The following is a 17,299-nucleotide window of genomic DNA, read 5'->3' on the forward strand; positions in this document are numbered from 1 at the left end:
GAAAAATGGAGTTATTTTTAAATTACTTTATAAGGAGAAAAAGGGGTAGAGGTGAGAGCTAAGGGAGTGATCCAGAATATGTAAGAAACTTAATTATACAAGCTCTGTGCAGTGTACAGTTGAGGCCAGAAATTGAATACACCGTATCGTATAAAATATTAATGCTATCCTGACAAATTTGATATCAAAGTTAATGAGTATGTTATACCCCTTCATCACATTGCTTTGTCATCAGGAGCTGAAAAGTATTTAGGATTCATTTTTCCCAAAATTTCTTCATATTTTAGACAAATTAAAAATAAAAAGTTGACAAAAAAAAATCATATTTGTGCTAATTACTTCTCAACACAAACATTTCAGATTACACTTTTTTGTTCAGTGGTGACATATCATGATAAAAATTAAAAATGTAATATGAATCATAGATTTGACATTTATTTCTATGAAGCAATATTTGAAAATAATATATAATAACAATAGAATACATTTGGCACAAATGACACTTTTTTCAAAGAAAATTCCACCTGAAATATACTTTTATCCCAATGGCATCCCAATCATGTGATAGAGCTTACTACATTTTTTTCATTTGATACTAAATTTGGCATGGTAGTATATTTTCATATTTTCGAAGATAAAGTAAATTTTATGATGTTTGGCAAGCAAACAAATTTCACTGAATTCCATGGGTGTCTGTAAACTTTTGGCCTCAACTGTATATATCTGATAACTGAAGGTATACTGTGGGGGCACTCACATATAGTTGTGGTATGGGGACGTGTCGCTTTGATGATCTCCTTTTTCAGACCTAATTTCCAATTCTCTAGATACTCCAAATCACAAAACTCAGTTCAGAAGCCGCCCAGCCCCACTCGCAAGACCCCTGTTACGAGACATCTCAGTTCCCCAGCCCTGTCAAAATTGTCAAGCGCGAGCAACTCATGCGAGAGGATGCACGTACGACTTCGCAACTCCCTACATACAACTAGTAACCACTCCATGCACAGCGCAATACCTACAGTGCCGTGATCCTATTCTGTAGGCCCTGTTTTTCACACCGCGCGTATCTATGGTAATTAGTTCCCAAGACATAGAAATTGTAAATTTTGTCAGCAGGTTCAGAAAAAAAAATCTGAAGAAAGAGACTAATAGAATATCCTAGTCAATCACAGGCCAACCTGTTATTCAAAAGTTGTGCTAACGAGATGTTTCCTTTTTTGTTGAAGATACACACGATACCAGTTGTACAACTTTACATGAGGGGAATTCCCTATTGCTTTGACTAATGAATACATGTACATTGTGTAATATGCCTTCCTATATTTAATTTGGATATTTTTAAAGAAATAGATTTTTTTAAAGATTCTTTTACTGTACCCATTGATGATAAAAAGGGGGAAAACCATAGGTACATGTAAGTGCCCCCTGTAATATTTTAAGCTGTAAAAAGAAGAAAGAAAAGTATCCCCCGGGGGGGGGGGGGGTCATGACCTATCACAAATGCATCTGCTCTTCGTAGGCCTATCCCAATACTGTTTTGCACGGGAGCAACACCCTAGTAAATTTGAAAGGGGATGGGGGGGGTTGCAAGATGTGTAAATGTTAAATATCTTTTTCGTTCAAAATTGAATAGAGGATATAACAATGTTAGTTACCAGCTCAAATCTCCCCCCCCCCCCTTGGGGGGATTTACTTTTCTTTCTTCCCCCTTTTCTACCCTTTACACAGCTTGAAATATTATAGGGGGCGCTTACCTGTGGTTTTCCCCCTTTTTATCATCAATGGGCACCTGACAATGGGTACAGTAAAAGCATCTTAAAAACAGGACAGACAAGAACTATACTGTCCATTAAAGGGGAAGTTCACCTTGAAAAAAACTTTGTTGTAAAAATAGCAGAAAAAATAGTAAAAAAAATTGGTGAAGGTTTGAGGAAAATTTGTTAAAGAGTAAGAAAGTTATTAGAGTTCAAAGTTTTAGATTTGTGACGTCATAACGAGCAGCTGCCCCATTTGTTATGTAATATATAATGCATGAATTTCAAATTTTGTATGGTTCCTGATGACTTAATTTTGTTTTCTATTCATGATCAGGTGTGAAATGATTTGTCTATTGATATACAAAAGGTACAGTGAAAACCATTATCAGTTTTCTGAGAAAATGACATTTCATTGATTTTTAACCATTCACTATGTAGGAATGCTGCTCGCATATGACGTCACAAATCAAATCATTGAAATTCTAATAACTTTTTAATTACTTGATGAATTTTTCTCAAACCTTCTGCAATATTTTTTATTATTTTTTCTGCTATTTTTACGATAAACTTTTTGTCAGGGTGAACTTCCCCTTTAACAATCATACCTAAAATTAGAACATATCACAGTCCTATCTTACAGCAATAGCTCTGAAAAATCAAGAAAAACAATTTTTTTGGTCCCCTTGGTTGCAGGGTCACCAAATCACCACTAAATTCTTTCACCTTAGTTTTGAAATTACTGTAACTCAACCAAGAATACCAAACGATTGAACTACAAACATCAAACCAAATATGTATTCAAGTATGTGTAGCCTATTTTCATGACCTGTTCTACAGTATTTGATATAAAAATCAATAAACCAAGTTAGTCGTCAGTCTTTTCTTTTCAAGACAGGAAAGATTTAGTATAACAAATCTGTGAATCAAAATACGTAGGCCTACTGCCTTATCCATTTTGAATGAAAATATTTTTAAAGAACACTATTCAGGAGGTATTACTAATACCCTTTCCATTCTTTGTCAAATATTCAGTGGAATTTCACCACCAGGGAAAATTTACCACAAAAAAGTCACTCAGGTAAATTCATTAAGTCAATTTAGAGATTTTGCCCTCTCAGTTATTCAAGGATAAAGTCTCAGGAGAGCAAGAATTAATATTGACTGCACAAAGATCAGTTCATGCAACCTCTGTTTAAAGGACAAGTCCACCCAAACATAAAGTAAATTTGAATAAAAAGAGAAAAATCCAACATGCATAACACTGAAAATTTCATCAAAACCGGATGTAAAATAAGAAAGTTATGACATTTTAAATTGTCGCTTAATTTCACAAAACAGTTATATGCACCTCCTGGTCGGTATGCTAATGAGCAGACTGATGACGTCATCCACTCAGTATTTCTTTTGTATCTAATTATATGAGATACAAAATATTCTGTCTAGTGAAACAATTAATTTCTCCCTGAACATGTGGAATTAGCATTGTTTAATTCTATATGGTTCAGTCAAGTTGGTCTTTATTGTCAAATCTGTAATGAAATTTTGTATAACTCAAATAGAAAACAAAATAGTTAGTGAGAGACATCATCGACGAACTCATCTGCATGTCACTGACTTGTGCACATCACTGTGAAAAATAAGGGAAAATTTAAAATGCCATAACTTTCTTATAAAAATTCTACATCCCATTTTGATAAAATTTTCAGCATTCTGCTAGTTTTATTTTTCTCTATTTATTCGAATCAATATTTTTCTGGGGTGGACTTCACCTTTAAGCAAATCTAAAAAGCCATATTGTCCTTTCCACTCATCCAATGATATGGCAGATAAGCAGGTGGGGGAATCATTTTTTTTTTCAAAACCTGGTGCTGTCTACAGCAGTAAGTAGCCAATTTAGGAAAAGATGCTACATCCATATGTGTCAAATGGTTGAGGATGTCAGATCACTGGTATGAAACTTGCTGATGAATTTTAAGATTTTCTAAAATTGGTAAATAGATGACTTGACGTATAATATTTTTGGGAAATATTTTGTGAAAGAAGCTAAAGCAGAATATTTATTTTAAAAAAAATAAAACTCTCAATCACACCTTTGCCTTGCCCTTGGGCAGTTTTGTATTGTCTTGTCTTATTGGGCATTCATCCAATGTACAAGGTCTGCATATGCACGCTTCCTTTACTCCACAAACTTTACTCTACATGTACATATGTGAGGCGATACAAAAATTAGTATTTCAAATTCAGGGTCACATACACAGCCCATTCTACAGACAGACATGCATTGTCATTACATTGATTTGCAGAAGAAAGTCAGAGTCTATAGTCTAGATGTCATCAACATCGTCAGACTAAAAAAGGGATTGTTATGCTATAGGCTGTTTTTGTTGTTCGTTTTGGGCCTGTTTCACGCCCTAGTAGTCTCCTCGGTAGACACTTGGTGTTAGGAACTCAAAGGTAGAAAAAACTGCTAGGTAATTGTTTTGTTGGCGAGTTAGGATGAGCAGAGCCCTGTCTTACACACTTGTTCACTGCAACCACCCTGCCTGTGGGCCATGTTGCAGATTTAGATCTACAATTTACTCATTTTAAAAAAATCATTTAAATACCACTTTGTAAGTTATGGTGACAAAAAATACTCACTTTCGTACAGTTGCAATTTATAGTACATGTAACTTGAGGATCATTTTGGTATTCACCATAGGGCTCAAAACCTTGAATTTTGGGCATATTTTTGTGTAGGACCTCTATTAATAGTATTTTGAGAGTAAAATTTAAAAACATTGTCATTTTTTAATCCCTAGATCTAGATCTATTTCTAATTTAGAAAAAAATAATAATTGAAAGAATTCAATTTACTTAAGGAAGACTGAGAGCCAAGTTATGAATAGATTCTAGCTTTAACATTACTCTTTTCAGATCTAAAAGGAAAAGCTAACTTTAAGTTTGATTTAGATCTAAAAAAGGTTCCCTAAAAAAACTCTAATAAAAGATAAGTAACTTTTTAACGTCATGAAAGTTTGATAAGACATAGCCCAATATTCAGAGATGCCAAGTTCAAAGACCAGCTATGCGTGAGATTTTCTGTGAATCTGAGTGAGATCACAGACATTGTGTACAATGTATATGGGGATAGGCTGTGATAGTTGCGTGAGACAGAGATTTGAGGGGATGAACAAGAGTCCAAAATGCTTGAGTCTCACGCATTATGCGTGAGACTTGGTAGCTCTGAATATTTCAATAATATGACCATGCTTTAAGTGAGAGTTGGCATGTCTGGAGTGGAGACATGTAAAATAGGGTTAAAGTTAGGCCTTAGATATTCACCGCAAACCACGTCTACAAGTACAATATCTCCTCGGCTACTAGTATATTGAGGGATTGTATTACCGACCGGCCTTGTATTACCGAACGTGCGCATAAGAAAATAATTTCATACGCTCAATTCTTTGCAACATCCTTCGAAGGAACTTGAATAGAAAGATAATGAAAAATGGTCAAAAACACATTTTCAAAGTCTTAATATTCTAAAAATAGTAAAATATGGTCAAAATAGCTCATCAGTGATTTTGTTGATTTCTCAACTTTACCAATAGAAAACACACGTTCGGTAATACGATACCTTTTTCAAGTGACCAAAATATTTTACACTCCGAAGAGGGGTCCGATTGGAAGATTGAAAAACGATTTCGGCAATTTTTTTACATACCGGTATATATATTTTGTAGGTAATTTTGTATTTATGGTGAAAGTTTGGTGAATTTTATGAAAATAATATTTTCAAAAGGATTGAATTCATGAAAAGTGTTCGGTAATACGATCCACTACCATACTGGTAGCTCACTAGCTGGTGTACGTGCGAAGATACCACCACCACCAACCAACATCAGCACCCGCGCTTCCCCGCTCCAACTCCAAGACCACCTTCATGACTTCACCTGGCGTTTCCCGCTGGCGCTCCTGTACTCAACCAACCTCAATTAATACGGGTTGTACAAAATGCTTAAGTCACTCACCTTTGTTTTCCCGACATGGACGCTACATAAAATGGAGATTTTACAAATAATACCACTGATTTAACCAACAGAAAATGTTCTTTATTGGTAATAGCGGACGACCCGAGGCGGCCAGACGTAAACAATTAATTTCAGACCGAGGATGATATCAGAAATACGTCGATCGTATAACTTAGAGCTTTACAGAGGGCGCTAAAATTAAATAAGTTGTCCGCATCACAGAATCCGTGGTCCGCAAGCAGTCTGGCATGGGGCGTTTTGTTTATCCCGTTGGCCAACAATTCTCATCTCTTTCATGCACATCCGTCGTATGCCTAATTGTTGCTCCGACAAAGTCAAGTTGCCTCCGCCTCGTAAAGGCGGACCCGCCCCATAAAAGGGTCGTCAATGTGTATAACTATCAGGCCTTGTTTGAAGGAAGGACGACCCGCCCCCTCTTACTTGAACATTATCATTTTTTTTTTTGGGGGGGCGGGGCTATTGTTTGACTCAGTGATAATTTTTATGTAAAAATAGTGGAATGATTATTATTTGAATATTCCTTTCCCCATCAAGGAAAATTTCGATGTACAAGTTCAAACAATGTTTTTTTTTTACATTAGCATTATTTTTTTACTTGACGAGGGATAACATGAAAACTTAAAATATATTCTTTAAAAAAAAGGTGTAGACTAGACCTTACGGCCATATATTTTTTTATTTCCCAATTTCACTTCTCTTCAAATAAACAATATATTGCTGCCGGATTTTATCACGTAAATATCACGTACCTCTTCATCAGATTTATCAGTCAATGAATTCTGAAAATAAATCCAAAGTGGTCTATGGTAAAGAAAAGTCACCCCTCCCACCTGGCTTCATCCAGTCCTAAATTTGAAGCCAATGATTGCCTCGATCGTAATTCAACTTTTCACAACAATCTACAAGCTTAAATCTGTGCCAGACGTTAAATATTTTCTGTCGTCTTCTACTTTAATAGTGATAGGGCCTAAAATAGCGGCATTTGAAGGAGGGAATCTGTTTCTCAATCATCAGATCATAATTACATAACTGGAGAAAGAAAATGTAATGAAAACTATATAGGCTCAAGTTTTCAGGTGACATGCCGTCGTAACTCAAAGGTGATATAAAGTTCAACTGAAAATTATACCAGCTTTAAAATTCAAAGTTTAATACCATAAAATGTATAAAAATAACGTGAGGTGACCATAAAATAGCAGTATCTTGGGAACAAACTTCGTTTCAAGACTCAGAAAAGATTGACGGCAGATTCTGCCATAAATTAATAGGCCCTTTTACCAAAGGTGAATAGGACATGGAAAAGTTGTGTAAACATTTTTTTGTTTGCAATTTAGAAATGAAGATTTTAACCCAGACAGCTAGTATTAACACCAGTTCTGATTAGAGACAAAGTTCAAAAAGGCAATAATACAGATATAATTACTTTATTATGTCTATTAAGCAACATTTTACATGTTAGGTGTACCATGCAGTTATCTAAAATCGGGGGGGGGGGGCACGGTGTTCCAGGAAAAAAATGAGAAAAGGAAAGAAAAGGAAAGGAAATGTGTAGAATATATATAATGACAATTATGACAAAATGTGTCCCAAAGTGATGTTTTGTATTAGGAAGGATATACATTTTCTCATCATAATCTGGCCCCTCAAAAGTTTGGCTCAGTATTTCCGCTGCTGCTCTTAAATATCCCCCCCCCCCCCTTATAATGGAGTGGTTGGGACTTGATAAGGAATTTGCCTCTCAGTGCTTAGTTTTTCTCCTTTCCCCTTCTTTTTAAAATCTAAATCAGTTGTAACTGATAACTGTCCAAAGGTTGAATTGTAAATATCAGATTGTAATATCTTGTAATGATATAATGAACAAGTTTTTATGAGGTATAATAACAAATCATTTATTTCATAATTATTGTATGCTCAAGGGTTCAGCTTTGGGACAATGGTGGTGATAACAATAGAGGAATAATACTTGTATAGATGAGCCAATTAGGCAAGAATATTTGCTAGATTTTTTTTTCCAAATTCGTCCACAGTTGAGATACTCTATAGTCTGTTATAAACATGATTTTACAGGTTATACATCACAGTTATGACTATCATTTCACACAATATTTTACAGAAAAAATCCCCCAAATAATGATAATACGCTTGTTCTTAAATTAAATCTTCTGCGGTTCAGTTTCAATAAATGTATTATATCAATTTGTTGATTGCTTTGGTTTAACACATACTTATTGCTATCACTGCATTATTTGAAATGAATGATTAAGGAGGAAAGTAACAAGTTTCGTGTTTTTTTTTTTACCTATATCATATCCTTATTGATATTAAGGTCAAATATATTCCGAATAAGACATGGGACTATTATAGAGGAGGGTATAAGTCTGTTGCGTTTGGAGAATAAAACTCATTTGTTAATAACGCTGGATTACTCTTATAGAGGGCCGGGTGGGGGAAATGGCCAGGGAGTGGCAAAGAGAGCGAGAGAGACCAAGAGTACCCCCCCCCCCAAAAAAAAAAAAAGAGAAACAGAGGGGACGGATTATAGCGGGGCTTGGGGAGCCAGGGAGTGGGTCGAAAAAAAAACACAAACATATATTCACACTTCGTGAGATTTGCAGACTCTCCAACATGTTCAATCGAGTTTATAAGAAAATTAACTACTTTCTCTGAAAAATATATCTGTTCGGAAGTAATTCGATGAAAATTAATTTCGACAACGTTTCTGATGCTGTCGAACAATCATTCTGAAAATACCAAAAGCGATATGCTCATCCATATAAACACATTATATTGACTAAAATAAATCTGGAATCTACCAAAGAACATTATAGAAAACAGATGGAATCGTTCAAATGAAAAAAAACCTCGACCTTAGCAAAGTAAACTCATAAATCTCGACAACACACGAAGAAAAGAGGAAATGATCCTCCTGATCGGCGCGCTGCATTTAAAACAACAACACAGATGAAATATTAAAGGATGGATATTCATAAAATGCATGTACCAAAGGAAACCGAATCATCTTACCTTATTTCAAATCGTCTGATTTTAATAGCTCGAGTTTCTGATTGCACGTCAGCCAGTCAACCTCCGGGAACCCAGCGATGAAACTCACTGACAGGCGAATGAACAAGGAAGCACAACTTTGAACTCATCACCGAGGCTTTTGTCACGCTTCAGTGTACATTAGAGCAAAGACTTAGGATTCCCATTCATCATAAAAATGAGTTTCTTATCGCATATAAACAGAGCAATCACAATTGTGAGAACTTTGACCAATGACGATGTGTTTTGGGCGCATGCTTTTTGCATGATTATCCAAGTGATCTTTTTATTGTAAAAAGTAAACCAGCAGATATTATGTTTCATTATTGCTATTACGAATAATACATTTTTATACGGTCCTTGCCCCTTCGTACTCCTCTCATTCTACACAAACAACAAAATTATTCAGACAAGAGCTCAAAAGTGAGATGGGATATTTCAGTTATGGGACTTTAACTATTATTATACAAATATATCAGGCTTTGAGAAAGTATAGTAGGAATTACATATCCGAGGTTGGTCTGGCAACAAGCCCCCCCCCCTATAGCTATATTGCCAGTCGAATATTATAGAGGTGGTATTCAAAATCAAGTTTAGGACAAAAAAGTTTTTTATTATTCTCCTTTATGTAGGTTCCATCTATGGTGATCATGGAATTTGCAGTTACCTTGAAGCATTGAAAGTGGGCTATCAGAAGAGATATGTTGCAAAAACATTGTTTTGGAGAACGGTACTGTCATAGCTCCATGGTACTATTATCCCGGTGGTCTCAAATTCAAAAGAACGAGTATGAGCACTATCCATGCACCCATGGACCATGATGCACCTATGAATGAAACCAGTTATGTAAAATCTAGCGATCTTAATCTAATTTTCAATACATGATTTGAATGTCCTCTTCCTTTGTTCTTTCTCTCTCACTGAAGTTTTAACAGGATCTATCCTCACACCCAGCGTTTCAAAGGAGGGATTTAACTTGTATTGATGGGTGGGTAGTAGTAGTAGATGGACGGCTTACAAATTAAATCTTTGTTGGTAGATTAATAAGCCTTTGTGGTATGCCTTCCCGTGTATTCTATGTAAGAACCTTCTTTCAACTTCACATTTCATCAAATCCCGCCCACTCTCTGTCTCTCTTCCTTTATGAGGTTCACATAATCCCCATATATTGTTTGTAATTCTTTTCTTCGTGCTTCCAACCCACCACTTCTTTCTCTGTCTCTCCCACTCTGCCCCACCTCTCTCCCTCTCTCTCTGCACCATTAGTTCATCGGTCCTATTTATCATCTTGCTAATTTCCTTATTACAATCTGGTTTATCATTCTATTGTTTTTTTTGGTGTTTTTTGCTGCTAGTGAATGCCATTTGTGATACTTTTGACAATCAAAGTGATAAGCAGGTATTGTAATCATCCAATTGGTGTAATAATGTACAGACATTAATATTGATTTACAATGTGCACCATTATTTTTTTCAACATATTTCCTTATTGGGACCCTTTCTTAAGTCTCGAGAACGTCTTCTGTCCGATTGGTTCCAATCTCTATCATGTATAAACCTCAAAACTCAACATTTCTTTCAAGCTGCATATTCAACACACTCACAATCACACAGTTTCCCTAGCACTACAATAAAAACAGCTGAAGAAAAAGCAGTAAGCAAATCTGTCATTTTGTAACAAAGAAAATATGAATACTCATTCCTCTTTATTTCTCAAATCTCGTAATCATCCTCAACAAAAAAAAATAGTCAATTTACCTTGTTTGATTAATCTTCAAATTTTGAAAGACATAATTACAATGTGTTCTTGATGCTCACTAAATTAAACATTCTCTCTTATTTACATATTGCTTGGAAGATCATATGTTTTGGTGAGAAGCAAAAGGTTGTTAAGTCAGTACACAAACACAAAGTGCCCTTCTACATCTCACCCACTCACAGAAGTATATATAGTATGTATATAATGATGGAAAATCATATATATGTATATAATATATACATTATATACATTCATAGAATTACTTTGGCAAAGTTAAACATAGAACATAACACAAAGAGAACACAATAAAACAACTTATTATTAATCAAGTACATACCAACTGGCAAGGGGTATTCAATATTCAAAGGAAGGAAAAAAAATTGTATTATTCAAAGGGGATTAAAATATTTGACAAATAAAAATTACAATAATTATAAAGAAACTTTCATGTGAGGCATGATCTAGGATACTCAAGAAAAAAAATTAATATTGCATAAAAACCCTAATAATTCTGCTTAATCTCAGCAAATTGAGACATCCTAATTAAGTGACAGATCGGCTCCGATGGGTGGGCAATTATGGTAGTTAATGTCATGATCTATGCAAATAAGCTGTTGCTAAAATATATATGTATATAAACATAACAAAGCGGTAATGAATATAAATCCAAACCAAGCCAAACCAAACCCCATTACCGTTTAAATGGTGATAAAATTCTTTATTACTCCCAAGAAAGCTATGAGAGGAAAACAGGAATGACATCCATTCTCTTAATACATATTCATTTAATGGTTCCACAGCAGCCTCAATCTAATGTAAGATGATATGATTATATACAATCACTTACATGCAGTATTTCTAAAGGCATCTTAATGAAAAAGGATTGAAAAAATATATTTTCAACCACTTACTGCAATTTAAAATACCCTTTTCCGGAGATTGACTATATTTACAATACTTATAATAGAATGGATTTCCAAAAAAAGTAAATATTTTAAATTTTCATAAGAGGAAGTATAAAAAATATTAATGTCATTTCATTGAATCCTGAATATTATAAAATTAATTTAAATAACTTCTCACACTAAAATATACTAAGTATATATCTGGAAGCATGAGTATCAATATCCAATATGACAAAGAGTGGGTATAATTGCACTTTGCAAACAAAAAAAAACATGCAAAGGAAATTTTTACTCAAACAAAAATGTTACAAAGTTTAAATAAAGGCGCAATAGACAGAAAGAGAGAATAGAAATATTCCAATCATTACACAAAGTCACTTTATCTCCTGGTCATTTCCATTCTCAATATTTCATTTCATACATGAAATAATGAAATTAAATAAAACATATATGCTTCGATTACTTTTAAGAAAACCTCAAGCTGATTTCTTTTGGTTTCCAAATAATTAAACATGTATGATATTTTGGGGCATTTTTTAGAGCTCATTTTGCTTTCCTTAAAAAGGGAATATATAAACTGCATTCTGATAACTATTTACAGGATAAGAGTTTGGGGTTTCCAAATAATTCAATATGATATCTGCACTGTGGAAGCCCACATTTCAATCTTGAAAATGATAGCAAAGTGTGGCCCTACATGTTCTTGTATAAGTCACATATTACAAAATAAATAATAAAGCAATAGTTATCATCAATGTTATCATTCAAATCCAATGGGCCAGGCTAAATTTGAAATATAAAGACAAGATGATGATATAGAATCAATGACACTTATATAGAACTGATAAGTATTTTCAAAACAATTATTGTGTCAACAAGATACAGATATTTATATTTTTGTGTGGAATTTTAAACTAAAAAAGTATATTGACATGAGAAACAAACATTAACTGAATAAAATAAGGTTTTCCTTATTTCATAAAAAAGAAAAGTATAAACCCATTTGCTCAGTTTTTGTTGTGACACATTCAAATATTTGTTTTATTTTTTTAAGTCCCACCCTAATCAAATAACATTTTAGGTCAGGCATACTCCCTGCTGCACTTTTTGCCATACCAGTCTCGGTGTGAACATGGAAATGCCATTATGTAATCAGCTAGGCTTAATTGCAAAGTTTATGGTAACAATTCTGAATGGTTACATTGAATAATTTGTGCATACAATGATTTTTATGTTGAAATGGCAAATCCTGGATGTTATCACATTAAAAACTTCTTCACTCTTCATCAAATCTTGGAGGATTATCTGTCCAAAACATATTTGTTCCCTTTCATATAATTTTGTGTTACTGCTAATATATGAAGGACCGCCTGCATTAAATGATTACTTTTTCTTTGATTTCTATTGAGTGGATATTTCAATACTTGGAAATCACCAAATTGCACAGTTACTCGTGCATATGGGGGGGGGGGTGTCATCATTATTCCACAGGTAATAAGCAACATGTTATACCCCAATACTGCACAAAATCATGATTGCAAATATTTGCAATAATTCTTTTACAAGCACACCTTGATTAGGATATATATACATACACACGTGTACTACCCATCACTTGGTAAATCTTTGATCGCCATTTAATGACCCATATTATTGTACAATCATTGTTAAAACAATACTGCACTAAATTAATTGGTCATCATAGATTTATTATATGTCACTGCGGCATTAGAACGCTGTACATGTATGTCTGCTAAGTTGGTATCTCTTTTCAATTCAATTCAACTTTATTTCCACAATTAAAAACTATATACACAAATCATTGACAAAACAAGATATTCTACATGTAGAGGGGGTCAAAGGAAGCACAACTGTTGAATAAATTGGCCCCATACTGATAACAAAAATTATATTCATACATGTAGAATTAGCACAATAACAATATTAACATAATTACAAATAGATCCAAAAGAAAGGGGAGAGGGGGAGGGGGGTCATCACAATGAAAGGAAAGCCAAGCTTACAGGTGTTTTATCCCAGGGTTATGCTCATTCAAATTGATTTAAAATTTACACAATTTAACAGGATTGGGTAATTAATTCCAAAAGAGTGGTCCAAAGTATTAAAAAAAACACACAGATAGTTTGGTTAAGAGTGTATATGGCAAAGGAGGATAGCAATTGCTATGATTTCTAGTTTGATATAAATGGTACAAACTATTCAATATTCACCAGACATAAAAACACACATGTCATCTGTGAATAACACAAAGTTGAGCATATTTGAATATTGGGGTAAATCCTTTATGAATAATAAAAAAAAGGAGTGGGCCCAGGATTTAGAGTCACTTATAAATTTCAGTTGCGTATGGCATACAACGCATCATCGCATTGGTCAGATCATTACAGCGTATCCATCAATCAGATTAAGCATTGAATAATATGTGTGAGATTTGTGTTGAGATTTAAGCATGACTTTAAGTCATACTTACTTTGTGAAAACACCTCCCTGGTGTATTTAATTAATGACAGCAAGTTGTGCTACTCAAGCTCATATTCTTTGCCTATTCATTGTTCTAAAATCCTTCACTTTACTCTGTGTTTCGCCCGAGCAGCACAATCAACACTATATATTCAAGCAAGTTAAGTGACCCAGTTATTTTGCTGAGCTTGTATCTCCTAAATGGTACAGACAAGAACAAGAATAGACATTGCACACTTCCTCAATCAATACTGTACTACCTTACAGTTACCACAAATGTATGGTGCTTGTAATTTCACATATTCTTTCAGCTTTGGTTTCTTGGTGTAAATCTAAACAGGCATGTGGGTGGCTTGGTATTCATCACCCATAGATCCATCGATTTCTTCTTCAGATTCTTCGTCATCCAACTGTTTATGAATAAGAGAGAGAGAAAGAAGGAAATTCATTAAAATCATCACTGCTTTTACTACCTCTATTGCTATTACACTACCCTGCAGCTTTGATGTTCATTTAATTTGCAAAACGTCTGTTCACTAATAAATTTGTATTTCAATTGCATACTCCAGGAATCATACCTAGTCTTAACAACCCGACAGCTTTCCAGCTATAGCAACAAGTAATTTAAATCACTAATTAAACTATTGCCAGCTATGGACAACTTTACTTTCATTAACCCTGGCTTGCTTTTGTCAACCAGTGTCTACACTCCACAAGAACAAAAGAAATTGTGTCTATTTAATCATGTCAGTCTCCATCAGTCTGTGCTCTTCCGCTAATTGTTCTTTTTTATTGATTTTAAAAGTTATTTGCCACTTTTTTAAAGGTTTGCTGCACTAACATAATCCAGGAGCCATAGATCTTAGAGTACACTTAAAAAAAGAGTTTAACAGGTGAATTGATTTCAAATGAAAATTCATGGACAATGAAATGTTGAAACGGTAATGAGCAAAGACAATGTATTTAAGAAATAATCTGATAATCAAAATGAAGTAGATTCAACTGCAATAGTGATAATAAAGTATGCTTACAGCTTCCAACTCTTGATCAGTATAAATAAACCTCATGAGCCTACGGATTGCCACAAGAAGAATGAAGAAGAATGGGAAACAGATAGCGACGATGGACGTCTTGATCATCCAGACGGCTACTAGACATACAAGCTGTATAGATGTGAACAGGTGGATCTTCCATGCTTTTACCTGGTAAAAGATTGAACAAACATTTATTACAAGTTTCATCCACAAAATATTGTGGTCTAGGGTTAGAAAACATTGAAAGGTATATCTGAATTAAAGCTTCTTGGAGATGATCACATACTTGCCTGTATATTATTGTTTCAGAAAAAAAAAATATTACATAAGTTCATGCACAAATTACCTAAGGTTTACATCCATAAATTCATTCATCCATCTGGTATTCATTCTTCTATCCATCCCTAAATCCACGCATTCCACATTCTACCATCCACCCATATAATATCCATTCCTCATGAGCAAAACACTTTCTTTTATTTCCAATTTGCAATTCATCAACACTCCATCTTTCTGCTTGACCATTTTTTCAACAAATCATCCATCCACTTACATTTTGCATTCATCTATCCCTTCTTGTATTCATCAACAATTCACCAATCCAGTCTTTGATGGATCAGCAGTCAGATAATTCTCACTCATTCTATTCATTCTTTTCATTTCTCTCAATCTCCGCACTCAACCATCATCAGTGTAATTCTTCCATCCTCCAATCTCTTCACTTCCTATCTTCATCAATCAATTCTTCTATCATGCCTCTTCACCAATTCATTCTTCTATCACTCCTATCCACCCTCCATCATTCCGTTCTATCATCTTCCATCAAACCATTAACTCACCATTCTGATATACTTGACATCCGGATGATGTTTGCTTGGCATAAAGAAGACTTTAATTCTTTCTATCATTTGGAGACCACTCAATGAACAGAGTCCAAGGTATAAGAAGACTCCTAGAAGTACAGCTATCGGTACCTCTCTCAACAATGGTGCCATATATAATGATAAACCTGTGTGAAGCAATGAGATATAATCAATAGTAGTTCTTTATTTAGTGCTTTGAATAAGAGCACTGTACATATGCGCATACCTTCGTAATTCCGAAGCTTTGTTATTCTGAAGGTTTGTATTTCCGAAGGTTCATAATTCCGAAGGTTCGTAAGTCTGAAAACGAAATGAGGTTCGCAATTCCGAAGGCTCGTTAGTCCGAAAACGTAATGATTAACGAACCTTATTTCGTTTTCGGACTCACAAACCTTCGGAACAACAAACCTTATTTCGTTTTTGGACTAATGAACCTTCGGAACATTGAACCTTATTTCGTTTTCGGATATCGAACCTTCGGAATAACGCCACAAATGTTCGGATTAACGAACCCTTTTACGTTTTTGGATTAACGAACGTCGAGGTATAGGCAATTTACGTGTTTCAGAATTACAAACCTTTGGAATAAAGAAGCTTCGGAATTACGAAGTGTAACCGTACATATGTTATGTCTAATGAATCAAGCATTAAACTATGAACAGAAAATCCAAACTCAGATGCATGCCTAATGATCGATAAAAATCAAACATATCATTCACAATGTCGGCATTCCAAATATATATGTAATAATTTTGCTAGTAATGACTTTAAAATAATTGCTTTCTGTGTGATTTTACAAAGGTGTATTAATCAGATATGATTATTTACATCTGAGGTCAACTGTTAATATCACAACTGGTTTATAACATTCACAGGCAACTGGAATTTAATATAATGCAAGGAAACTAACTGAATAATTATTAATGAAACTGACCTATGGCAAGACTAACAAAGAAATTGGTCATTCTTTGGTCTTTGATGTGGTCTAATCTTGGTTTCACACCTGGAGCATCAGTCCTAGTCATGACACTTAGACTAGCTACATGAGAGACTGTTCTGACTGTAGCAGCACACATCCAAGGTAGACCTAGGATTCCTGATAGAGCTGTCAAGAATCCCATGATAAACATATCAAGATGAAAACCAGTGCCTTTCTTCAATTTGTGCTCCTTCTTGTTAACAATGACCCTGAGGAGAAAGATAGATCATAATGAATATTGAGGTAATTGTCACTTCCAGAAGCCATAACTTTCATTATTTTCACTATCATCAACTTCATCATGATCACTTATGGTCATCATCTTAATATCCAATAACAGCACCTTCATCATCATTGTCATCAACACAATATCATCATCATCATCACCACCATCATCATCACCATCATCATCATCATCATCACCATCATCATCACCATCATCATC

At 34.4% G+C, this 17,299-nt stretch overlaps 2 protein-coding genes across 5 annotated transcripts in view; both read right to left on the reverse strand.

The window, feature by feature from the left end:
• The window catches only part of LOC121429567 (band 3 anion transport protein-like), a 34,093-nt gene extending 25,191 nt beyond the window's left edge, over window positions 1-8,902 (reverse strand). For 2 of the 4 annotated variants that reach the window (XM_041626684.1, XM_041626657.1), the window contains exon 1: window positions 8,816-8,902. The gene's annotated coding sequence lies outside the window, so the exon portion shown is untranslated. Of the gene's footprint in view, window positions 1-5,770; window positions 5,876-8,815 lie in introns of those variants that run through there. The other 2 variants (XM_041626675.1, XM_041626666.1) reach the window with 2 other exon arrangements.
• Window positions 8,903-12,040: 3,138 nt separating this feature from the next.
• LOC121405720 (anion exchange protein 3-like) overlaps window positions 12,041-17,299 on the reverse strand; it is a 68,703-nt gene continuing 63,444 nt past the window's right edge. Inside the window, exons 18-21 of the mRNA XM_041596659.1 lie at window positions 16,810-17,063; window positions 15,852-16,021; window positions 15,010-15,180; window positions 12,041-14,388 (exon numbers count right to left, since the gene is read on the reverse strand). Of these exons, the coding sequence (XP_041452593.1) occupies window positions 14,311-14,388; window positions 15,010-15,180; window positions 15,852-16,021; window positions 16,810-17,063 (673 nt within the window). The 3' untranslated portion in view covers window positions 12,041-14,310. The remainder of the gene's footprint in view (window positions 14,389-15,009; window positions 15,181-15,851; window positions 16,022-16,809; window positions 17,064-17,299) is intronic.

Source organism: Lytechinus variegatus, chromosome 1, assembly GCF_018143015.1.
Source record: "Lytechinus variegatus isolate NC3 chromosome 1, Lvar_3.0, whole genome shotgun sequence".
NCBI classification, from domain to species: Eukaryota; Metazoa; Echinodermata; class Echinoidea; order Temnopleuroida; family Toxopneustidae; genus Lytechinus; species Lytechinus variegatus.